This window comes from Zalophus californianus, chromosome X, assembly GCF_009762305.2.
Source record: "Zalophus californianus isolate mZalCal1 chromosome X, mZalCal1.pri.v2, whole genome shotgun sequence".
NCBI lineage: Eukaryota > Metazoa > Chordata > Mammalia > Carnivora > Otariidae > Zalophus > Zalophus californianus.
Genome location: NC_045612.1, coordinates 118,471,603 through 118,485,700, shown reverse-complemented (window position 1 = coordinate 118,485,700; position 14,098 = coordinate 118,471,603). Strand labels below are relative to the sequence as shown.

Sequence of the window (14,098 nt, the reverse complement as noted above, 5' to 3'; positions counted from 1 at the left end):
CTATGTCAAGAGAATGTCCCTTCCTCTTCAGCACAGGACTCCTCTTTTGCCTCTAGGTTCCACTGGCAAGGAGTGAACTACCCACTCCCCTATTATAATTTCGGTACTCCGGATTCTGTTTTCTGCTTCCACCAATTTCCCTTTCCCACTCCTTAACCGTATTCCCTTTTCTGCTTTAAACTCCCGTTCCGCCCACCCACCGACAGACTCGCATTTCTAGGGGTCAGACCCTAACCTCCTTCACCCTCCTCGTCCACCCTGACCTCTGCTCTCCCCTGATTGTCATCACACCCCCCTTTAGCATCCTTTCCCTGAACAGCAAGCCACTCTTTGCCTTTGAACATCAGGCTTGTCCCCTCTTGAATGCCTCTCCCCGACCCCCGCCCCAAGCGACTGAAAAAGGAAACATGCGCACTTCAGAGCTAGGAGCTGTCCGAGTGCTGAAATTTATAGGCTGGGTAAGATCACGTCTCCCGTCTCTTTCTGTAGCTCTCATTCCAGCACAGGATCTCAGCAATTTTGCCCTCTTCCCCCGTGCCCACTTGAGCGCGCAGAGTCCTTTCTTCTCTCTCATTTACAACTTCTTTTAAAAAGAGAACATTTTCTAGAGAAAAGGGATTTGCTAAACAGAAAGGACATAAAACAAAAGCCACAGCAACCCGACTTCCAGCATGGCATTGTCACCAGCCCCCTTTGCATGGTGATGCGATTAAGGTAGCGGCATTTTTATTATTCGGGAAAAGCAGCTGGGGAATCCATCAGTTCTAAGGCTTTGTCTTTCCTTGGTTAGCTGATGGTCCTGAGCCCCGGTTTGACCTGACCATGATGCCTAGGACTGGCACTTTTTGTTTTTTCTCAGCAAACTGTACAAATCCAAATCTCTTTTTGATTTTCAAGGAAACTAGATTCCTGCCAGATTTTGAATCTGGACAATAAATAGATACTTTGTCCTAGCTTTTTTCTGGAACCATTTCGGGGATATTTTCCACAAGCATCACAGAAACAGGAATGAACCGGCAGCTAGTGAACATTTTGACAGCCTTGTTTGCATTTTTCTTAGAGACAAACCACTTCAGGTAGGTGAAACGACTTTGCATGCTGATATTTTCCCCATGAAAACTGTTTGAAAGAGAACATGTCATACATTTTTTATCTATTTTTCTATGCCCTGGACCATATTATTTTAATTTTATAGAGGAGAGTTAGATTTCTTTTGTTCTTTTAAAAGGCGTAATTATGGTGGGAGGGTGGTAAATTTTCACAAAGGCAAGTTTTATGATCCATAACCCCACTCTATGCATTTTCACACATTTTCACAGGCAATGTGATATTAAGGAAGTCTAATGAGTTGCATGCTCTTTACATTTCTATATAATGATGATTTTTTTTGCTTTCAAATTCTTCTGAAAGTCATTAAAAATGATTATTGGATGCAATGCTTCTCATACGGTGGAAGTGATTGGATTAATTTACAAGAAGCATGCTCATTTTATATAAAATATAAAAGAACCCTAATTCTTAGTCAACTTGAAACTTCTATTGTGTTTCAGCAACTAGATGCATACTATGAGCACTACAATTCAGGAAATTTCTTGAAACATCAAAAATATTTAAAATCTCATTTTACCACTATGTTCCATTGCTCAGTATATTTGGGAACTGAATGACTACCAAAATTTAATTAATATGACATCTTTGTATTTATCTGTGCATGAGAAATGGGCTATGCATAATTAAAATAAGTGGGAAATCATTATATCATGCATGCATTTTCTACCTAGTTTATAAATTATCAAATCAGTTTATGCTTCAAAGTATCAGATGATTACCAGTAAGTGAAATAGCCATCCTAATGGCAGAGGTTCTAAGACAGCATGGAGACAGGAGATGTTCATACAACAAAGTATAGGACTCTTCATTTAATTTTCACCAAATTTTATGGTATTTCTTCACAGAACCAAGAGAAATGGAACATATAGCTAATGTTATGAGTACTGGGAAAACCCACTATGTTCCTTTCAGGTTCACACCTACTATGATTAAGAAAAAACTGTAGGCTGGGTTTCATTAGAAGCATCATCACCATCATCATCATCATCACCTTCATTACCACCACCACCACCATCATAATTAAATAATACTTGATTAATCAGATGAATCTGCATATGGGAATGTGAGTATTTTTAGATAATTGTATCAATTTTTAACTCTTACCAAATGTTTAAATTCTCTTTGCACTTAATACTTTGCATTTAATACTACCTTGAAAAACTGGCAAATATGTGGTGTTTTCTCAGTGATAGAATTAAGATTATTTGTTAAACTACTAAAAACGAAGCTTATAAAATATTATGCTTTAGGGAAGAAAAAGACATTCAGTCAACCACTATGTATATTGTGAAAGAATTCATTTCACTACAAACCAAATAGGCTCTTTTTATAAGCCCTTTAAAGAAAATGAAAGTATGAGAAATTTTCCAGTCAACATTTAGTGTTTTTGATAATGCAGAAGAGAAAATGATTTAGAAGTTCTTTTTCATGAATACTTTACTGGAGAGTGAACAATTTAAATGCTAATATATAAATAACATCTGATAAGGTAATAGAAGTACAGACACACTTATTATTGACCTATTTTAGAATGAAGTTAAATTTCCAAGTGAAGCTTTTCTTTTAGGCAATGCATTGAAAATTATTAATAGTTGATAGCAGGAATACAATCTAGTAGGTGAGAAAATAAGCAATGGAATAATTAGTTCACTGTTTACTTTGTTCTGCCCATTGTATTATATATTTCTAATAAAAAGTAGAGGACTTATATTAAGGGCTAAAATGCTGGAAGAATTGTTTGAGAGTCATGGGGGAATGATTTTAAGACAATCACATTTTAGAAATTATCATCTTCATTTCTCTGATGAGTCTAGGAAGAAACAGCTTTAACTATATGTCCATAAAATCTACAACATAAGCTATGCTTATGTTGTATCATCTTAAACATCTTTATGGCTACAGTTTGGACATCTGGGAGATATGACTCAGGATTTCTAACTCTCACCATTTAAAGTTAACTTTAGAGAATGTACAAATTCAGAAGTTGACCATAGAGTGTGTAATTTTCTTTTTCTTCTTACTATCATGTATATTAACAAAACATAATGTCAAACATTCTGTGAGCCTTAGTTCTCAGGCAATGAGAATGGAATTGTTGCTAAAAAAGTTAATGATGTGTTTAGGACGGCTTTCTGCAAAGACCATGACTCCAGGTCTGGAAAACAACCTTCACAGACCCTATCGCCTTCAGATTTCTTGGACAAATTAATGGGAAGGACATCAGGATACGATGCAAGAATCAGGCCAAATTTTAAAGGTAGGTTCCATTTAAATTTATATTAAGGCTGTGGGAAATCTAGATGTTTGAATAATCTGAAATAAGTTTTAAGGGCTTTTTATTATAAAATAGTATAGTATTCATTTCATTTTGGCATTCTTTTGAGCTAGCCAATTTAATAGTTTGAGTTTTATATATTGTTTGCCACTTTTGAAAACTTTCCTCATTTGTATTCTATTCCACAAAGAAAACTAATATCAGAGATTATTGCTACATTCCCTATTTTATCTTAAGTGGGAGTGTGACTAGAAATGACTCCAAGAGTAAATGATGGATTTGACTTATATGAGTGTCTACCAGGATTCATACAAGATTCAATGATTATTCAAAATCTTTGGTTTTCGTTTTGAATACCTACTCCCAAAGTGAAGTTTAAATCTCAATATAAAACATGCCATTTTACACACTTTCAGGCCTCTCTCATTTTTCAACATTGTGGCAAGAGACTCTAATTGAATGTATCAGACATTTTTGGTTTCTTTTTGTTTAAACATTTTAATTGTTTATTTGAAATTGTTTATCTAAAATTAACAAAGATCATAGAATTGTAAAGTGCACATGTCAAAGATGGTGGATACTTCCTTTGTTCAATTAGAAAAAAACCAAAAAGTTTGATGTTTTTGTTTATTTAATGTTATAAAAATGTAATTAATCATCTGTAGAAATTACTTTTTATCTATTTGGTTTATTTTTATATGAAATAAGAACAAATTATTAATGAATGAATTATTTTTGATGGTTTAGTTTTTAAATACATATTTTAAATGACAATTGCATTTTATCTTGTAATTTAACATAATGCATTGTGGAGTGTTTATAATATCTTATAAAAGAAGAATCCTATAATATTCTAGATATTATGTTGTAATTCCATTGCTTTGATTTTGCTTATTAGCGATTTAATTAGATTGCTTTCCTTGAGTTTTGATTAATTTTTATTATTGGCAAATATGAGCATGAAAACTAAATTCTAGATTCATTTCTTCTTTAAATGCTATACCTCTGAATATACCCAGCTAAGGGCACATTTTATAAAGAGCTATGTCATAGTTTTGACAAAACAAGTATATCTGATTTATAGAGTATTTCCAAAAGAAACAACAGATCTAAGTTCAAAGCTCAATTTTCCTGAAAACAATTTTCATGCTCATCCTATTTCATAATAATTTTGTGGTCATTGCTTTGGAAGTCAACATTTGAAATAAAATCCTATGAGTAACAAGTTGAGAATGAGCTTTCAGTGGGACCACTCATTCCTATATTTATTCACTTAGTCATTCAATAACTTCTGAGTCTGAACTATATGGGAAATACCAACTACTGCATGCATTGAAAAGTTGAGAGATGAAACAGGTTTGGGTGTTACTGTCAAAAATTTTAGTGGGGAGAGTAGATGTTACATGAATAGTTATAAATTAATATACATTATGAGACAGAAATAAGTAGTTAAGTAACATTAAGAAGTACAGAAAAAATGCTACAGGGTTCCAACAAATGAAGAGATGATTTCCTATTAAGCTATTCATGGGAGGTTTCATAGAGAAGGCCCAGAGATGGAAAATTGTTTCAAGTTTATGAGCCTCTTGTTTAATAGCAGCTATTATTCATTATATTCTAGAAGTCACTTTTCAAAAGGGGAGAAAAATGCAGAGTAATAAAACAAACACCCATGTTGCCATTGCTACTTTAAATGACCACATAGAATGAGCAATCATTTTCACACAGCTTTTTTTCTGGTTCTACTGGGGATGTCACCTTTTGGAAATGACATTTCTCATGATTCTAAAGGATAAATAAATGGAGAGAATATCAAGTATAGGAAAGCATGGTCATGTTTTTGAGATCTTTCCACTGCTTAAAGACCTGAGCACAGGATGTTTTAAAGACTTATAAAAGGGAAATGGGGTAGATATCCTTTAAGACTTGAACATTAATGGACTTCACTGAGTTTTGTCTCCCACTCCTTTTAACTCTCCACATTAATGAACCCTGATCCTCTTTCATAAATTTTATTTACATGAACCATTTATATCAGATTAATTACCTAACAGCTCCCACAATTCTCTTTATTCAGAGAATCTTAGCTCTTCCTAGATGTAAAACATTCCCCATTATTTTAGAGTAAAATAATTTTAACTCCTAGGTATTCCCATGAAACTTTATATGTCTAATATGGTTCTTTTGCATATTTATGTTTTATCAACCCACCCAACACTGCATCTGAGAAGGCAGGAATATATATATATAGAGAGAGTTTTATATATATATATATATATATATATATATATATATATATATATAGAGAGAGAGAGAGAGAGAGAGAGAGAGAGAGGGAGTGCGTTATATATATTTACACACACACACACACATACACACACACAAATACACACACATAAACAATGTAGGGAAACGAAGTCATTCTTTTCTCCGGAATGAGGAAATAAGGACCAAGAAATAGATGAAAATGTAGATCAGTTATGAAGATTAGTGCTTCCAATTAGTTGTAGTAGAAGTTGAGGGTAGGAACTTTTGAGGAACCAACCAGTGGTCACAGTGACTAGCAAAGATGATCTTAGCTGAGCTGAGGAGAAAAATAAAAGAGATAATAAGGAACTTGTAACAGTGAGGATGCTAGGAAGAACACTATAGTACTTACTGTAACTTAGTATAGTTGATTAGCAATGTACCAATGAGAAATTTTATATAGTAGGTAGAAATTAAGGGTGATTGGGAAATGTGACTGTATCTGGAATAGTGACAGGCACGCTGTAAATGCTAAAAAAAAAAACCCCAAATTGCTATGATAACAATAAACATGATGATGATGTTGAAAACAACAATAATAATAATTAATAAGACAGAAGGGCAAGATCTGACCACAAAAATAAAAGGAAGAGTGAAATATGGGCTCTTGAGGTAAAGGGAATGGCTTTTCTAGATGTATTATTAAATATTAGTTCTTCTCTGTTTTCCTTGCTGCCATACACTGGCAAGGGAAAAGGAAATGCATATGCATAATTCTTCTTATTGGAAGGAATCTTTCCTGAATACTTTCAAGTCAGTAAAATATTTCATGTCTATTCCATATCTCTGATGGACTCTGAAAGATGTCATAATGGGCACATATACAAGAAGAAAAATGGACGTAAGCTAGAAAAGGGGACCAGAAATGAATCAGACTTAGGCTCTGTAATTGAGAGCCATTCTTAGAAACTACAGGGAAAAAAATAGCTTTTCTGATGTGCTGAAGCACAAGTGTATAAACAAAGTCATGAGTCAGAGTTGCCAATTGCATTCCATCTGTAAGATCCATAGAGACCTGGGTCAGAACTTGTCAAAACATAAATTTTCAAAATCTTCAGTTCAGATGATAACACAAGCTATGTCCATTCACAATTACCTGGTTCTGAAACCATGGTAAATATTGATTCTATGTCAACAGAGGGGCCACTTTCCCCACTTGGGTGATTTGTCTCATTGTCAGTTGATTTATCATGGTGTTACTCCATCATTCTATCAGATACTCCTTTGTCAGTGTTATTGTATCTTGAGAATGCCACTTTAAACATTAAGCTTTTAAGGAGGCCAGATGAAATGCTCAAACCTGGGCAAAATGCATTAGTTCCAATTCTGTCTCTTTGAAACAAAGCCTTTATCTATTTTAACGAAATTTTCTTTGAAAATAAAATTAACTTAGAGTTATATCCTAAGTTTCATCCCAATGTGAATAAATACATTCCACTATAGCATTCATTTTGGAATAGAATCTGGAATGGATAATGCCAGGAGATAATTATTCACTCCACTTCTTTGTGCATGCCATGCACACTAATTTTTTTCTATGTCTGGAGACCTAAATTTGAAAGTGTGATGTGTGACATTAAAACCTACATTTGCATGCAATATGGTTTCCTTCATTTTCTAAGGAGTTATCAGCTCAAGAGGTGTTTCAGATACAAGTAGAAATAGATCCACTTTCAAAAAAACTAGAGGTTCAGTTTTCACCCCTTGGAAATTCTATTTCTCGTCTGTAGCCAAGTGGAACTCAAGCTCAAATGTTGTGCTTGCCAATCCCTGTAGGGGGTGGCTTGAGCACAAATGTCCAGCAGAGACATTTGGAAAGGGTGATTCTCACAGTTAGTGATAATGCAGCCCCAGCATGATCATTTCTTTGATCACCCTAGTAGATGTGGGCATCGGATGTTACTACGGATTCTGAGAAAAAGAACAGAATACTTGCAAGTATCAGAAGCATTTGACTTGAGTGCAGGAAGTTACAGAAAGTGTGCAGCCATTTTAGAACAAGACAATAGGAGATAAAAGGGGGAAAGTATTATTGAAATGAAAGGCTGGAGGTAACAAAGGGAACTTTATATATGAGAGTTTTGTTCAGAAATGACACTGATGAAGATTTTTGAACATCTGAAATCCATTGGCTGTGTCACAATTTAGCTTTTCTCTGCTTTATGAACACCAACCAACACATTTGTATATACTAGGCTGCTACTATGGGCCTACAAGATGCTTATCGGGGATTTGAGGTGACATCAGGAAGGAGACATCTAATATTCTAATAGACTCTGGCAAAGTATATGTTTTACATTCCATGGTGACAGAGTAGTAGAGTGGAAAGAGTCCTAGACGTGGATTCAGAAAACCCACGTTCATGTCCTTTTTGAGAAAAGGTATGTTCACCTCTCCATGCTTTAGGCTTTCTTCTGCCTTTGCCCATTTCATCTCAGTTATTCTGAGCATCAAAGGAGATCATGCATCTGAATAATTTGTTTTTAACTATTAAGTTTATTGCAAATAATTTAAATTATTAGTCCCTATTACTAGTCCCTCATTTCTCTTTTGTAACTGACACTGCTGATATATTGTCAAAGCTAACCCTTTATGGTGGTTGGGGCCTTATAATTGCTTGATTTTTTTTTAATGGTAAAAAAAAAAAAACAAGTCAGAGGGGCGCCTGGGTGGCTCAGTTGTTAAGCGTCTGCCTTTGGCTCAGGTCATGATCCCAGGGTCCTGGGATCGAGCCCCGTATCAGGCTCCCTGCTTGGTGAGCCTGCTTCTCCCTCTCCCTCTGCTGCTCCCCCTGCTTGTGCTCTCTCTCTCTCTCTCTCTCTCTCTCTGTCAAATAAATAAATAAAATCTTAAAAAAAAAGTCAGAGAAGTTCTAGTACCTTAGAGCTCTGCTGCACTAATCAGAACATAGACGGCATGTGTCTCAGCTGGTTCTCCTTTTATTCGATTGGTGGGAACATTTCCAACCTGAAAGAGTTATTTCATATTCCTAAACATGAAACAAAGAGGGAGCCATTTGTGGGAAGGAATTATCTTTATTCATTCAAATCCCATCCCTGATTATTTTCTGGGACTCATTTTTAAATGAACTGAGTAAAAGAACCAATTTTACTTAGTCCTACAAAGAGGGACCCTAAATTTAACTGAAGATATATGACTGTCATTTCTTATGTATTTTTTTGTCCAGTTACTGCACTTTCAAGGGTCACTGCACAAGCATGCAGAATTGATTTCTTATTTTACAATAAGCATTTTGAAGAGAACATTTGGTCTCTACAACATGGCAGGTTAAGAGCAATAGAAATGGAGGCCCATAATTTCATTTTTGAGAATGTATTGCATTGCTCCTTGGTTGAATCCAGGTAACTTCGTATCCTTAATTTTCATTACTGAAAGAGCCTAAACATTTTATCCTAAATTCTATAGTGCTTGCTTGTCCATCTTGAAGGACAAGCCAGTACATAGTACTGATAATCTGAGACTTCATTTTTTAAAAAAAGATAACAGCATTGATATCAGGGTATCTCGGTCCTTAATGAGTGGACATTAGAATGTGTCCAGTTAGGGCGATCAGGTTTAGAGAGAGAGAAAAAAAATCATCATTTGTTTGTTCTTAGTGGTGTTGAATATTTTTCTTGGTGTGTTGGATACACATGTTTGGAACAGGGTCTTAAAAATGGAAATATAGTTGATCAAGCCTCATAACAACAAGGTCTTTGGAAGCATTCTGGCTTCTCTTTGGAGTTAACACCTATGAGGCTGTCCTCACTGTGGCACACAGCATTTGCTCATTGACTTCTTTCTTGAGAGGGCTACTCTGGATACTTGTGACTGATTGCAGACATTTTTCCCCATGTGAAATGCACTAAAGGAAGGACCTGCACAAAAGGAATAGGTCTCTAAGTGGTATTCTTAAGTGAGCAGGACATTTAAAAATAAAGCCACTGGGTTACTCTCTTGGAGTCTAGTCTGGCTAGCCAACCAAGTGTGGTCATGGGGCAAGTAAAAGAGGAAAGCTGGGCACTGTTTCGGACTCATGCCCTAGCTTGTGTACCCACCATATCCTTATGAACATGAGTATACCAAATGGTGTCTCTGTTTTCTTAACACATTTATCCAAAAGGGCAAAAGAAAATCCTGGATCAAGTCAAAATATGGAAAGTCAATAGGAAGTTATCACAAATGTGACTGCCTAAGTTTTGTTTTCTTTTAAGATTTTATTTATTTGAGAGAGAGAGAAAGAGAGCAGAAGCAGGGGGAGCAGACTCCCCGTTGAGCAGGGAGTCTGATGCGGGGCTCAATCCCAGGATCCTGGGATCATCACCTGAGCTGAAGGCAGACACTTAACCAACTGAGCCACCTAGGCGTCCCCTAAGTTTTGTTTTCGATTTCTTCTTTTTTTTCTGATGGGAGGGGGGCTTATTTTCTTGAGGAAAAATAAGCTACACCTGCCCATGCATTTTCAAAGCAATAGAATAAATCTGTGGCAAGGGAGCATCTATGTGGGCACAAAAAAAATTACATGTAATAGTTTTACATCTTTATATTGGAGTCTAAATGCACAATTCATTTGTTTGTTCCTCTTAAATAGTGAGTAATTACTATGTGCCAGGTGCCACGTTACTTGCTAAGCATACAGTGGTAAACAAAAATTTAAGCTTTTAAATGTCAGTTCTCACCTCACTAGAAACTGGAATATAATTTGTAAATTGAATGCTGTATCATCCAGGACCTCTGCAGGAAAGAAGTGGCACACTCCAATGGGGTGTGAGAGAGTAATACGCTCTCACAAAAGGAGAGTGTAGTACTCCAGGACTATCAAAATTAGACCTGAAGAGGCAAGGGGAGGGGAGTGGTTACCAGAAAGTAGAGAATGTGGCTATATAGACAGGCCACCTAATGAGATCTGTGGAGCAATGTAGTCAATCTGTACTGTCCTAGCAGGGAGAAAGCTAGAGAATAAATATTCTGACCTCACTTTCCTCCTGTATTTCATTTTCTTGTGGGAGTCTATCATTGGCCAAATCCAACTAGAAGTCAGAGGGCGAGGGAGCTCAAAGATGCAAACCCAAAAGGCCAGCTTCCCAAGGTACAGAGAAGAATAGGAAAGAGAAGAGAGTGTCTCTGGGCAGGACATGGAAGATAATCAACACAGAGCCAACATAGGAGCAAAGCCATCCATCAACCTTCAGGTGGTGGAGCAGACATCTCCAAAACTGATAATCAGTTTAGTAAGCCTTCCTTGATCAGTCTTGGGAAAGAAGGGAAGTGAGAGAGGGATATTGTTTGGATAAATTATCCCAACGGTAAATGATTCCTCCAAAGGCGGAGAAGAGAGAGGAAGATAATGTAAGGTGATAGTTCCTTCTCCTAAACAGACAACTGAAAGAGGCACAACCAATGGACTGGTGTGTGTGTGTGTGTGTGTGTGTGTGTGTGTGCGTGAGAGAGAGAGAGAGAGAGACAGAGACAGAGACAGAGACAGACAGAGACAGAGACAGAGAGACAGGGAGAGAGAGAGAGAGAGTGAAAGAGTTTTCTGTGGAGTATATGAAAATAATATAGTTTCCTGGCTATCTAATATGTTTATATGTTTTCCAATATTGTATTGTTGTGCTTGCCCCATGGCAATCCCCTCCAGGCTCCTTATGCTGGGATGTGTTGTGGGCTTAGATTTGAGCACAAGACTTAAAGCCAAGTCACTTTGGGGCAGCATTTCTGAGGCACATTTTTTTCCCTCTGTGCTCTTCTGTTCTACATAGAGCTGTGGAGAGTTAGAAGAAGAAAAGATTGGGTGGAGGTTAGAAGAGCATGAAGACCAGGAGCAGAGTAGTGTGCATTTCAAAGAAATGGCAAGGCTGAAGGAACAGTTGCTTGTTTTCCACTCCTTGGTGGTTTGATTACTGCACCTGAAATACAGCTACTTATCATGGCAATTCTGCTACTTTAGGAAAATCTCAGAACCACTTTGCCACATAATTTTTCTTTCATTTTTAAAACCCAAGTGTATATAGATGATAATATAATCTATCGTTTCCTGATTTATTTACATTTAAATACTTCAAAATGTTGATTTCTAAGAACCACTCCGTGTCTAAGAAGGCAGTTGAGATTTCTTTTATCAGGCTTTCTCTTAGGAAAAGCATTCTTTGCCCAAAAATGTATTCAGGATCAAGGGGTCAATATATTTAGCTTTGAAACTCAAAGTCTCTGAAAAGTGAATGATACACACATTTGGCAAACCACACTGTAGCAACTGATTAGATGATGTGATTCAGGATAATTTATAAATACACTGTGCAATGCTCACAATGGAATTCTTATATTCTACTTTTTCCTTTGAATTAACTCTGGTTTTAGTACTTCAGCATTGTATAGACTATGTGAAGGCAAAGGATTTAAATACTAAACCAAATGAGCAACCAACCAGATGTCTTTCTCAAACCACGCTTTTCACAACACCTGCTCCAGAGCCACCTGAGTCCTGTTAAAAAGGCACATACCTGGACCCCACACTTCTCCAGCTCTACCTTTCCAGAATTGCTGAATGATGGGGGATCTTAAAATATTCACTTGAACAAATTCATAACTCCTCGAAGTTTAAGCACTGCAGGGCCAGAATGAGAAAATTTTTTCCCTGTATCTGAAGGATAATACCTTTCTTGTATTTTTTTTCAAGATGCTGTGTACCAGGGATTGCCTTACCAAATAAAGGGGGGTGAATACCACAGGAGAAAAAAAAAATCTAAACTGAGACTCATGAGGCCTGGTTTTAACTCTAGTTTTGTCAGCTGTAACCTGGAGCATGCCACCTAACCTTTCTAGGATTCATTTTTATCATCTCCAAAAATAAAGAATTTGGGCCAAGATGTCTATGTCACTTCCAACTTTGATAGTCCCTGGTCTTTATATTCTAAATTAAAATTCTGGGGTATGTGCTTTTATAAATTATTAATTCACCCACAGAAGAACTTGGATACATCCAATTTTCCTAGGGAATTGGTCTTTCATCTGAGAAATATTAATTCTGTCCAGATTTTTTTCAGTTTCCCATATCTTATTTCAACTCCCAATATTTCAAGGATGATCATTATTCTATGTGAAGACTCGGGAAACTTATGAGGGGTTTACTGAAGAAATCAGCCATTTACAATTTTGTCTTGCTTTCAGTTTAGAGGTAGCAAATTCATGTATAGAAGCTGCTTCTGGGAGAAGTAGCTGCCACATTTCTTTAGTTCAGCATCTGGTCAAAAATATTTCTCAAACCATTAGTCCTACGAAATGTTCTCAGATAAAAGGTTTAAACGGAAAAGTGGAAAATAAGAATGGGAAATTCTATAAAACAACCTCTGAGAGAGTCCCAATATTCATTAGCATATTAAAAGTTTAGAGAAAACCTGCAGTAAAAATAAACAAATAAATATTTTTAAAACTTTTTTACATAGGCGCTTATCCTATACTTATTTGATTATGGATTTCTTGAATGAGTAACATTCTAGGGAACCGGTATTTCATGGAATACACTTTGGAAAATGTGGTCTTGGTAAAATCCATAAATCTAAAAGATTTTTTTTGCCCTGAAAATAGATGATGATGATGATGATGATGATGAGAAACCTATGATGCTCTGCTGGAAAGATAATATCCATAAGAGTGAGAATGCCCCTGCATTCAGTAAATGTGGCTTTCATTTTTTTTTTTTTTTAATTTTTATTGTTATGTTAATCACCATATATTACATCATTAGTTTTTGGTGCAGTGTTCCATGATTCATTGTTTGTTCATAACACCCAGTGCTCCATGCAGAACGTGCCCTCCTCAATACCCATCACCAGGCTAACCCATCCCCCTACCCCCCTCCCCTCTAGAACCCTCAGTTTCTTTTTCAGAGTCCATCATCTCTCATGGTTCGTCTCCCCCTCTGACATACTCCCCTTTTCTTCCTCTTCTGTTATCTTCTTCTTTTTCTTTTTTCTTAAAATATGTTGCGTTATTTGTTTCAGAAGTACAGATCTGTGATTCAACAGTCTTGCACAATTCACAGCGCTCACCGTAGCACATACCCTCCCCAATGTCTATCACCCAGCCACCCCATCCCTCCCACCCCCGACCACTCCAGTAACACTCAGTTTGTTTCCTGAGATTAAGAATTCCTCATATCAGTGAGGTCATGTGATACATGTCTTTCTCTGATTGACTTATTTCACTCAGCATAACACCCTCCAGTTCCATCCACGTCGTTGCAAATGGCAAGATCTCATTCCTTTTGATGGCTGCATAATATTCCATTGTGTATATATACCACATCTTCTTTATCCATTCATCTGTCGATGGGCATCTTGGCTCTTTCCACAGTTTGGCTATTGTGGACATTGCTGCTATAAACATTGGGGTACACGTACCCCT

The 14,098-nt window shown here is 36.5% G+C and overlaps 1 protein-coding gene across 6 annotated transcripts in view; it reads left to right on the top strand.

Annotated features, from left to right (window-relative positions):
• The first annotated feature begins 466 nt into the window (after nucleotides 1-466).
• Nucleotides 467-14,098, top strand: part of GLRA2 (glycine receptor alpha 2) — a 176,909-nt gene continuing 163,277 nt past the window's right edge. For 4 of the 6 annotated variants that reach the window (XM_027608192.1, XM_027608190.1, XM_027608191.1 and 1 more), the window contains exons 1-2: nucleotides 467-1,076; nucleotides 3,234-3,367. In XM_027608192.1, coding sequence (XP_027463993.1) covers nucleotides 3,341-3,367 — 27 coding nt within the window. In that variant the 5' untranslated portion in view covers nucleotides 467-1,076; nucleotides 3,234-3,340. Of the gene's footprint in view, nucleotides 1,077-3,233; nucleotides 3,368-14,098 lie in introns of those variants that run through there. The other 2 variants (XM_027608194.1, XM_027608193.1) reach the window with 2 other exon arrangements.